Source organism: Podarcis bocagei (genome assembly GCF_964188305.1).
Source record: "Podarcis bocagei genome assembly, chromosome: 4".
In the NCBI taxonomy this organism is placed as follows: domain Eukaryota; kingdom Metazoa; phylum Chordata; class Lepidosauria; order Squamata; family Lacertidae; genus Podarcis; species Podarcis bocagei.
Genome location: NC_138128.1, coordinates 5,046,843 through 5,058,335, shown reverse-complemented (window position 1 = coordinate 5,058,335; position 11,493 = coordinate 5,046,843). Strand labels below are relative to the sequence as shown.

At 54.5% G+C, this 11,493-nt stretch overlaps 1 protein-coding gene across 1 annotated transcript; it reads left to right on the top strand.

The window, feature by feature from the left end:
* The first annotated feature begins 850 nt into the window (after positions 1-850).
* On the top strand, positions 851-10,804 carry NPPC (natriuretic peptide C). The gene is made up of 3 exons (XM_081192059.1): positions 851-1,158; positions 2,693-3,091; positions 10,177-10,804. Exons 1-2 carry the CDS (start codon positions 1,066-1,068, stop codon positions 3,053-3,055), a joined length of 456 nt encoding a protein of 151 aa, XP_081048185.1. The 5' UTR covers positions 851-1,065; the 3' UTR covers positions 3,056-3,091; positions 10,177-10,804.
* The last annotated feature ends 689 nt before the right edge of the window (positions 10,805-11,493 follow it).

The following is an 11,493-nucleotide window of genomic DNA, read 5'->3' as shown; positions in this document are numbered from 1 at the left end:
CGCGGGTGAAGTCCCAGCCTCGCCAGCTCTTTCTCGGTTAGCAGCGGAGGGGGATCTCACCGCCTTCTCTCCCGGATCCCCGAGGGGGCAGTCCAAGCTGCCGCCTTCGGAGCCCAAGCGCCCAAAGCGACAGTTCTAGCTGACAAATTACGCCGCCCCGAGACTCCGTTTCAAAATGGTTCACCCGTGGGCTTTCAGACGAAAGTCTGAAGAGAAGAACTTTGTGCACGCTTCAATCTGATGTGTGTTGCGGTGTGTCCCATCCTCCTAAATCTAAAAATCAAACAACCCTCCCCCCCACTCACTTAAATCAACCTCCACCAATGTGTTCTCCGGAGGTAGGAAGCAGCAACGTTATTTCTGGAGAGACACGTGTACGCGTGTGATGATGACACGTGTCTGTGAGAGTGATTACAAGTTTGCACTAGTCTGTGCGGGGTCTTCGGTGCTGATCTCCCACGCGTTGCAAGCCTACAGGTGCTGAGGGGGGGGGGCATCTCTGCAGAGCGCCCCACCACCACCACCAGGATGTGCCCGCCTGCTCCCTAAAGTCCCCCCCGCGCGCGGCCGTTTCACCTCCACAACTCGTATTCCATGCACACGAACACCCGTCCATTGTATTCTACTAACCACGCGCTGCAGGTTAGTAACCCAAAGGCTCTCCGTCCAGCGAGAATCGCCGTGCGCCCCATCGAGTGAGAAGCGCGAAATCCACCTCCGGGATCGCGGCTTCTCTTTCACCTCCCCCCCCCCCGCCCCGCGCGCGCGTGCGAGTGAGGCGGAGGATGACATCACCCCGCAGGTTGGTTATAAAGGGCCGAGGGCCATCCCGGCGCTACAATCGGTTCTGGCCGTCGAAGGAGAGAGAGAGAGGTTGATCTGCAGACGCGCCGCCCACGGACACAGCCTGCAGCCTGCGCGCCTGGCCGGCCGTCGATCCTCCGCCGCTGCGCTCGCCTTGCCGTCGAGGGGACTCCCGTCCCGCCGCCGCCTCCCGAGTCTCCTTCCCGCGCTCTTCTGCTCCTTCCCCTTCTCCCCTTCTCTTCTCCCGGCGCCCGGTCCAGGATGTACATCTCTCACGTCGTGGCTTGCGGACTCTTCCTCGCCCTGCTCGCCCTGGCGCTGGAGGCGAAGCCGGCTCCCCAGAACCTGCAGAAGGTAAGGCGGCGCGGGGAGATTCGACGGGAAAGGTCCCGGGCTGCCTCTCCGTCGGAGGCGATCCCTGGAAGCTTCGGGACTGGGAGGGAAAGGATAGACGGAAGGGTAGATTCGGGATGAGGTGAGGAGAGGTGGCTGGAGAGGAACAGAAGCGAGGTCTGCCGGAGTCCTCACAGAAACCTTAATCCGGATTCAGTTGCCCCGCTTTCTGGAGTGGCTGGCTGAAAGAGTGGCTGTCGTCTCCTGCCTTTTGACGGGCAGAGCTGACGTCCGGATAACTTTCTGGAGTCAGCGGGCGCGATCTTGCCTGGGCTGTAGAAGCGGGATCCCTCTCGCCCGCGTACCCCTGCCTCTTGCATCCCCGACGGGGCGGACGGTCCAGCCCGGGGTGGCTTCTGCTGGGAGTGGGGCAGGAAGGGCTGAATGAGAGGGACGCCCCTCACTCTCTCCGCCGTCCTCCTTTCAGGCCGGGTAGGTGGGTCGGCGACTCCAGCTGCCGCCGGCTGCTCTCCATCGCCCCGTGGTGCTGAGAGGGAGAGGGGAGGGCGTCCAGGCAAGCGGCGACGGGGCGGCTTCCGAGCTCCGTGCCCGCGGAGAGGAGCCTCTCCTTGGGGTGAGGCGCTAGGGAAATAGAGCGGAAGATTCGACCCCCCCCCCCTAGAAGGAGAAGCAGACGGGGCGGGGAGCTGGGAGACCCGCCGGGCGCCGGGCGCGCCTTCGGAGGGGAAGCGCTGAAGGGGGACCGAAGGTGGGTGTTCTTGTGGAGATAGTGGAAATGGTGAGGGGGTCCTTGTCCCTGGCGGAGGAGAGAGAAAAGGAAGGGGGAGCTTTCCTGGAGGAGACCCCCAGTTCTCTTCACCGGCCAAGCAGGCGCTGTGATTCCTGCATCGCTGAGGGTTAGACTGGATGACCCTCGAGGTCCCTTCCAACTCTGCGATTCCATGAACCATTCTCCCAAGTGAAACTCGTGATCTAGGCTACTTTGTATCGGGTCGGGGAGGTCTGATCTGGGGAGATCTGATCCCAAAGAAAAACCCCTTCCGACCGGCATTTCCTCCTCGCCCCTCCAGCCCCCCCGCCCCCACTCCGCGTTGTCGTTTCTCTTCCTTCTCCCCGAATAAACTTGTGACCCGGACAGTCCTCTTGGCCTGAGGCTGAGGTGGCGAGGTGGGCTTGACAAATGGGAAGGAGGGTCCGATGCCACCTGCCCAATTCGCCGTCCTCCCAGTCCCCAGGACGGGGGATATTCCTCGAGGGGACTCCCTGGGGTGGCAGGAATCTCCTCCTGTTGGGGTGCGCAAGTGCGTCCTGATGGGAGCGCCGTTCTCACCCGCACCGACCCGGCCCTCCTCCTCCTGCCATCGCTCTCCCCGCAGCCCGGGGCAATCCGAGGTTCCTCGAGGGGGCGGCCAGGCTGAGCCGAGTGGAGAAACCATCTGGGCTGTTATTTCCTGCTGCTGCAGTGGGGCTGCTCTGCCCCTCCTTCCCTCCACTTGCACCCCGCTCACCCCTCTATCTCGCTTCCTCCGCGCAGGGTCCGTCGGGCAGCTTGGCGGCGCTGGGGCGCGAACTGGCGGAGCTGCTGGAGGCGTCGTCGGGGCCCGCGGCGGGCGGTGCGCGGAGCGGCGGCGGAAAGCAGGGCTCCTCGTCGCAGCAGAAGGGCAAAGGCTCGTCGTCGTCGTCGAGGCTCATGCGGGACCTGCGCACCGACACCAAGCAGTCGCGGGCCACCTGGGCGCGGGGGGCGCACCCGGAGCACCACGCCGGCGGAGGAGGAGGCGGCGGCGGCGGAGGAGGGTCGCGGCGCTTCAAAAACCCCTCCAAGAAGGGCTCCACCAAGAGTTGCTTCGGCCTCAAGCTGGACCGCATCGGCACCATTAGCGGCCTGGGCTGCTGAGCCGTCGAGGCGGCCTGCGGGCGACACCTAGCGGCGGTAAGTAGACAGCGCGCGCTGCCGTCCATCCTAAACCGAGACGGCGCTCGTTTTAACGCTAGCGCAAAAATGAGAGCGCTCTAACTTTCAGCGCCTCAAACCCCCTCCTTGTCTGTCCGTCTGTCTGTCTGTGTGTTTCACTTGTACCCCACCTTTCCCTCCCAGTAGCTCGAGGGGGCGCACGTGGTTCTCCCCTTCCTTCTTCTCGCAGCCCGTAGTTAATCTACAGAACTCCTTTCCACAGGAGGCAGTGATATCAGAGAAGAATTTAGAGGAGCGCTCCCAGCTCTGCTGCACTGGGCACGGAGCCTGGGAGCCAACTCCCTGGTGACATGGGGGTCTTCGCCCCTCCCCTAAAATATTTGAGTGGGCCAGGCTGCCCCAAAGTTGAAGGGCATCGTCATCCAAATGGTGCGCACACACTGCGTCATGTAATCAGTTCTGCGCAGCGGGGCTTCCCTGTCCTCCCCCCCCCCAATATTTTATTCAAGTTGGCACCCCTGGCACGGAACCTCAGGCATGGCAATGCGCAGGGCGCCGCTGAAATTTGAGAGGTCCGCCATTGGCAATGGCCACCAACTGGGGCAGACTCTTTGGTCATCTTTCCTAATATAGTGCCCTGTGCGAGGCCAACATTTGGCACCCCCAAATGGATCTTCCCAATTGGTCGCCCCCTTCACTCAGTGCCCTGCGCAGCAGAACTGCCCACACAGCCCTGGCACCAACCTAAATGTAAGAGAGGGTTGGACAATTTCATGAGGAGAGGGCTATTGAGGGCTACTAGCCACAATGGTTATGTGCTGCCTCCATGTTCAGAGGCAGATATGCTTCCGAATACAAGTTTCTGGAAACCACAGGAAGGGAACGTTTCCATTGTGCTGGAATCCAGACAAACAATTCTTTGAAAGCACTGCTGCCTGCAGCTGTGGAGGGAGAGCCTAGTCACCCTTGATGGCCCTCTAGTGAGGTAGGAGAGCTGGAAATAATGCCCATCTATTTCACATCTGGCAACCAATGTGCCGCTTTGGTTACAGACAGCACATGGGTAGATGAGTCCAAAAAGCCTGGGACACAAATTTCCATGGCCATCTAGCAGCTATGGTGGTTCGTTGACCAGAAGTAATGTATTGAAAGTTAATTCTGGGGAAAAATTCCTTCCAGTAGCATCTTAGAGACCAACTAAGTTTGTTATTGGTATGAGCTTTCATGTGCATGCACAGATACACAGAACTGTGCATGCACACGAAAGCTCATACCTGAAGAATATGTGTATCTGAAGAAGTGTGCATGCACACGAAAGCTCATACCAATAACAAACTTAGTTGGTCTCTAAGGTGCTACTGGAAGGAATTTTTGTTTCTTTGTTTCAACTACTGCGGACCAACACGGCTACCTACCTGTAACTACCGTAATTCTGGAAGTGTTTACTTGATTCTGACCAAACTAAGCCTCCTTGGTTGCCAGATGTGATCCCCACCCCCACCCCCAGCTCTCCTACCCCACCCGTCTCTTGCATGAATTTGCCATAAATCTAACATTGATGTGGCGCTTTTGAGTTCTCAAAGCACTTTTCATGTCAGGATAATATTGAAAACCAGCCTTTAAGTTAGGCCAGGGTTCTTGTTCCCACTTTGGAGGCAGGAATGATGCCAAAATATAGACGCTTAGCTAAGGCCACATAGCAGGTTCTTGGTAAATGTGAGATTTGAACAGGGGACTTTTTTTCTTTTTAAAAAGGCTTACACAATGTAGCCCCAACACTATTTCCACAATACTGGTGCACTGTCCACAAATCCACCCTTTTGACGTGAGTGTGTATAATAATTTTGGGGCATTGAAAGAGAACATCTGAGCAAATTATTCCTTAAAGGCAAGTGCATAAATTATCTGCAGGGGTCCGAGAGGCAGACCACAAAATAACTAAATATTTTGCTCGGAGGTCAAAACAGTGAGGGTTTGGGGTGTGGAGCAGTCAGAAATGCCTCAGATCCAAAACTGGCCAGCCCCCCACATGTGAGGAGCAGGGTGCTGTTTTTCCTGAAGACAGCCCTCAGATTTGGCTCACACCTGCTTCCTCTCAAATTAGGCGCTGCAAATAATTATAGTTATTCCTATAGTTAGGCCTTCAAACAATCCAAAGGGTATTTTTTGGGGAGGGCTCCTTATGTATTTATACATCCCCCTTGCTCCCTTGCAGAGAGCCTCCTGCCTGCCGCCAGCATAGCAAAGATGGCTAAGGCACCTGCTGAGAGCCAAAAACTAAAATAGGAGGCTGGAGAGGACCAGTTCCAGACAGTGTATGGGTCAGTGTCAGGGTTGTCATACACAGTGGTGACTGGTGCCCATTGTGACCAGTAGGGCAGAAGGAAGGGAGGCTGCCAGTAGGTGGCGGCAGAGCCAACTCAGTCTGGTTGTAAGAAGGGGCAGGTAAGGGCTGTCTGAGGGCGGGGCCCCACTTTCCCCAACATACCAGCCTCCCCATGCCATACAGCCCCTTCCCCAGCTGAGCAGATGTTTGGAAAGGTGTCTGATGTGTGCCCACAGCTTCCCTCTGATCCAGCTGCCCATTGAAATTAATCATAGAGTTGAAAGGAACCACGGGGGTCATCTGGTCCAACCCCCTGAAAGGAATATTTTGCCCAGCATGGGGCTCAAACCCACGACCCTGAGGTTAAGCAACTCATGCCCAACCAACTGAGCTAAACTCCGTGTAGAAACTGCTTGCCCTCTCACCCTCTTTTAAAGCTACCTGGGTCGGTGGCTTCCAGTGGGAGGGAGTTCCATTGCTTAACTACGCACTCGGAAGAATTGTTTGCACCAAGGATGCTAGAACTCCCTCTGAACTTCCCACTATTTGTGTGGCCTTGTGAATGCTGTTCAAGGGGCACAGGAAGCGAAGTTTTAGCAGAGCTGTTTTAAACCAGGGTGTTCACTTGAAGCCATGTGAGGTGGGGGTCTCTGAAGAGTGGGGGGGGGGGGAAACCAACTGTAGTGGAGGGGCCCACTACAATTCACTGCAAAGTTTAGTGCAGACCCCCCTTGAAACGAGCTGGAGCTGATCTGCAGGAGAGACTAGCAGGTCATGGGGGACATGTCCAAGTGTCTCTTGAGGTTGCCAGCTGGCCACAGGAACGCGCCAGGTTTGGGCAGATGCTCTGCCCGAAACGCTTGCAGCATCCAATCCCTGTGAAAGGGAGGGTTGCAGAAGGCGAAGGCAGTAGCAGCAGTGGCATCTATGGTGCTGAAAAGGAGGGGAATTCAGGGCCACAGTCACCACGCCTGAGAGTGGGGCTGGCGAGGCCAGGGAGCTGGCTAGTGGGGAATCACAGAATTACAGCGTTGAAAGGGATGTAAGGGACGCGGGTGGCTCTGTGGGTTAAACCACTGAGCCTAGGACTTGCCCATCAGAAGGTCGGCGGTTCGAATCCCCGTAACGGGGTGAGCTCCCATTGTTCTGTCCCTGCTCCTGCCAATCTAGCAGTTCGAAAGCACGTCAAAGTACAAGTAGATAAAAAGGTACCACTCTGGCGGGGAGGTAAACGGCGTTTCCGTGCGCTGCTCTGGTTCTCCAGAAGTGGCTTAGTCATGCTGGCCACATGACCCAGTAGCTGTACGCCGGCTCCCTCAGCCAATAAAGCGAGATGAGTGCCGCAACCCCAGAGTTGGCCATGACTAGACCTAATGGTCAGGGGTCCCTTTACCTTTAAGGGATGCAGAGGATCATCTATCCCAACAGGCAAGTGGCCCAGAGGGGCAGCCAAACAGCCCCACTTGGCTGAAAGGGTGCCCCAGGCCTTGCTCTGGAGGAGCTGCTTGACCAGCCAGACCCACTGCCTGGTCAAAACTCCCTGTCGTTTCCTCCTCTAGTTGGCAGCCTTGGTGGGGCAGTGGAGGGACAGTGTGAGGAAAGCAGTGCTCATCCTGCACAGATTCTGGTTTCAGCAGCCTGCTATCTGGTAGCTTGGCAGGACCTCAGCAACATCAAGGTAAGGGTTAAAGGCCACAGGGATGCCCACCACAAAGGGGGGGTCATAGCCCAAGCCAGACGTTCCCTCTGGCACAGGGACTGCACAGCTGGGACTATGGGCATCCCAGCCAGCTCCTGGAACAACTGGTTTGATAACTGGGTTACGTAGTAATGGACAGGAGGAACTCCCCTGCCCATCAGCGCTGCCTCCCAGCTCATTCAAAGGCCACAGCCATTGACACCTTTGGGATAACTGGTTTTCCAGCAGTGGGGTTTTCTCCTCTTGTTACCCCAGGGGGCCTGTGGACCCAACCATCAGTGCCCAGTGCCAAAGGCGTCTCCTCGGGGAAAGCCCAGGTTCCTGGGGGAACCCACCGGGGATGGATCATGGGGAGTGGCTCCACCTCCTCTTCAGAGCTGCAGAGGATTCTGAGCATAAATGGTGAGGCATCCATGCAATGGGATCCGTTGTGTACAGAGTGATCAAGCCACAACTGCTGTGCAGCCAAGAACCCCCTGTCTGTGCTGCTGGTCCGGGAGAAGGGTGTGCAAGCAACAGGTTCCTTTCCAGCTAGGGCTGTTCGCACGACCCCTTTGAACCCAGGGCCGGGGGCAAATTCCCCTGCTCCTGCAGAGCACCAGCTGCAAACAACACCACATTGATGGTTTCCCTAGAGCTGCCCCTCTCTCCGCCAGGAGCTCAGCCTCCCTCCTCCAGCCCTCTTGCGCAGAAATGCATTCCCAGGCGTCGGCAGCAGGTTTACTAGGAAACCGTGAAAAGCGCCCAGGCCAGGGGCTCATTATGAGGGTTCAGATGGATGGGCGAGTGGCTCTCACTTGCTCATTTCGAGAAGACAAGCTCAGCTGAGGTTGCAGATCGCCCCATGCTGTTTTGGCTGCTCCACGTCTCTTCCCTTGCTGTGTTTTTCTTATGTAGAGACAGACACATTGAGGGGGGCGCCAGTGCATTGCCAGAGGACACAGAGCTTCAGGATGTGTGCCTATGCTGATTTATATGCTTAGAAACAGTTGGCGCAGTTGCCACAAGAGCCAGTGTCGTCTAGTGGTTAGAGCAGGGGTCAGCAAACTTACCGCACCTCGGGCCGGTGTCTCCAGCGCCGATCATGTGGCGGGCCGGAGGGTGGGGGAGTGTGTGCCCATACGTGCACACACGCTATTTCTGGTGCACTTCCGGGTCAGAGGAGCACCGGAAATAGCTTATGCGCATGTGCATGGGCCTCCTCCGACCTGGATGTGCACCGGAAATAACGCTTGTGCATGTGCAAATAACGCTTGCGCATGCGCAAATAACACTTGTGTATGCGCACAAGCTATTTCTGGTGTTTAGTGGGCAGTTGCGCAGCAGTGCTGGTAAGAGCGGGCGGCGGCAGCGGGCGGCGGGGGTCACTGCTGGCCGGATAAACGAGTCCCTCGGGCCTTATCCGGCCCGCAGGCCTTAGTTTGGGGACCCCTGGGTTAGAGCAAAAGAGGCAGTGCCACATAGTGGTTAGAACATCGGGCCGAGACCTGGGAGAGACTGGGGTTCAAACCCCCACTTGGCCACAAAGCTCACCCGGTGACCTTGGGTGCCAGTCTCATTCTCTCAGCCTGTCCTATGCCACAGGGCTGTTGTGGGGAGAAAATATGGGAGAAGGTGGGGAGAACTATGCACACCACTTTGAGCACTTGGGCAAAAGGCTGTGATATACATGTAACAGACAGATAGATAGATGTACTTCTCAGCATACTTGGGAAGACTGACAGATCTTCCAGCTCACCCTGTAGGTTCTCCAGCTAGCGACTTGCCCCTGCTCTCCCTTCGCAGGCTTCTTTGAATTTAACCTGGGCTTGGACTGGCCAGCCCTTCCCCAGAGAGGAAGCTTCCAAAAAGAGCAGCAAAGTAGCCGGGCTGCCTTCCTGTGGCTCCAAGGCAGATGATTAATCAACTTAAAGGAACATCTCTTGCGGGGCAATCCTATGGCAAGATCTGCTGGGTTAAGCAGTTTAAGATGCACTGGATATCTGACTGAGCCAAAGATAAACCAGCATAATTTGCTCATTCCTGCTCAGCAGGGGCTCAGGCTGAGGCTGGTGTTAAGTCCCCCAAAAGTGGGATGGGACCAGTGGGGGGGGGGGACTTAAACTGGATCCTAAACCTGCCCACTTAGCCCCACAACTTGGCAACCCAACAAAGAACCCTCCGTTTAGATGGTCAAACGTCTTTGCTATGTCTTTTCTTTGCTAATTGTCTCAACCACTGCGATAGATGTGAGTTAGTGTAATTATTGCTAATTATTCTTTTATATGCAGCTGTGGGCATGTGCATGCACAGGATCGTTTGTTCAATTTCTAGCCCCTAAGCATGTGAGACACCGCCTTGGTAATGGCAGGTTTAAAATCTTTAGCTTGAGGGGACTTTCTTTCATTCTTATCCTCCTAATATTGTTATGTCGTGGTCTTGTACTGCTTTGATGAATAATCTATTGGGCTGGTTCCAATGTTCTCTGCCCGCTAGAATTATAATACTGCGCTTCAAAGGAGTCCCAACACAACAGCTGCACTAGCGGAAACTCCTTGCACAACAGGTTAACACAATCTATTGTGCAGCAACGTCGCCAGCAGCCTGCTGAATGCACTCTCTTGCACTGCGATGTTCTGCTGGTGATAAACATTTCCCCGGTAGAGAAAGCACACCGCTAGACAGAGTTAACTTAGCGCTACCTCTTATACAAGCTCTTGTATTATCCTGTGACCTTTTCTTGATTAATACGCTGTGTCCCGTTTACAGTTACATACAGATACAAAACTAGATACCATATCTTCCTGTATACAGAGAAATGTAAGGCTGTCGTCACGCAGCGCCCACTGGAAGATGTGTAGTACTGCATCAGAAAAGCTGGATTTGCTTACAGTCAGGGTGGGGGAAGGAAGCCAAAGAGGAGGCAGGTGGGTTCCATTCCCATTGTAAGAGAACAAGGTAGAAGTTTGTGGTGAGCTCCAGCCCCTCTTTTTCTAGGAAAATAGCACTGTCTATATATATGTATAACTTACTTCTTAACCTATCTACCTAGAGATGACCTGGGAAGTTCCTAATCCATCACCTCTTTTCTCATTCCAGGTCTTTGAACTGACGAGGGTTATTCTGCATTCCATCACCCCATCCCAAGGACATATCTTGGCCATCTCCTCACCCGTCATGAAGGGTCAATGTTGATGGCACCCGAAAAAGGCTTGGCTGGGCTTATCCTATTGGTACGAGGACTCGTAGCAGGACCAGCAATTTTTTTTGGGGGGGGGGGTTAGTGGTGAGGGTGGGGTGTCCGGGGTGGGTTTGTTTTTGAAATCCAAAAGCTCTTTTCCTATCATACCCAATATATACACACACACATATATGTATCCTACACACCAACAACCCACCCACGACAAAGGACCGCTCCATGCCCAGAGACTAAGGAAGCTGTTTGTACATTCATGTCACGCATAAATGTATTTATGTTGTAAAGCTATTTATATATTGTTTATAAAGAGATATTTATAAAAATTTTATTTATGTAACTAAATGAAAAGGAGTCTAGCATTGTAACTTCTTTTCCCCGTCCTAAATAGTTGGAAAATGTTGAAGGAAAAAAAAACACACCATTCCATGTACCATTTGTAACCTGTCTTTCTTTTTACTCCTCGAAGAGTTGTTGGTTTTGGAAATAGACCTCAGCTGCTGTAAATATATTAGAATTGGTAGCTGGTAACTAAGTAAGATCTCCAGTTTTCTCAGAAGTGGTGTTGATGGGAAGGGCTTTCGGTAATGGATGATTTGGGGTACTCATTTTGCTTTGGGTCTCGCCCCCGTCTACAATGCAGAACATAAATGGCCCTCCAGATGTGGTTGTACTCCGGTTCCCATCATGCTGGCTGGGACTGACGTGAGTTGCAGTCCAACAGCAGTGAGAGAGTCACATGTCCGAAATGCCAGCTGCAGTGGGAGATGCCAGGGGTACGATCTGGGACCCCCTGTGTCCATCAATAAACAGTATTTGAGCTGAAAATTGCCCAAGGAGTGCCGCTGCCCATAATGCTATCTGCTAGGACAGGGGTAGTCAACCTTTTTATACCTACTGCCCACTAATGCATCTTTCTTGATGGTAACATTTCCTTACTGCCCACCAGATGCCGTAGAACCCCCTACCGCCTACCCAGAATCCTGAAACATCCACTAGTGGGCAGTAGGGGCCAGGTTGACAAGCCCTCTGCTAGGAGGTTATTGCAGCACTTCAAAATCCTGCGCTACATGTTTTGTGGTGGGACAAAAAGAAAGGAGGTGGGCAGTTTTCAGGCTTGTCCAATCTGTTTTGGGTTTCTTTACCAGAACTCCTGGATCTCCTGACCAGGGTGCTAAGCCAGTCAGAATTGGTTTTAATTGCACTCACAGTCCTGCCAT

Bases quoted from the DNA above. Each gene is read 5' to 3' on its own strand.
- NPPC (XM_081192059.1), top strand. From the start codon at position 1,066: ATGTACATCTCTCACGTCGTGGCTTGCGGACTCTTCCTCGCCCTGCTC. The intron at 1,159-2,692 runs GTAAGGCGGCGC...TCCTCCGCGCAG, and splicing joins CTCCCCAGAACCTGCAGAAG to GGTCCGTCGGGCAGCTTGGC.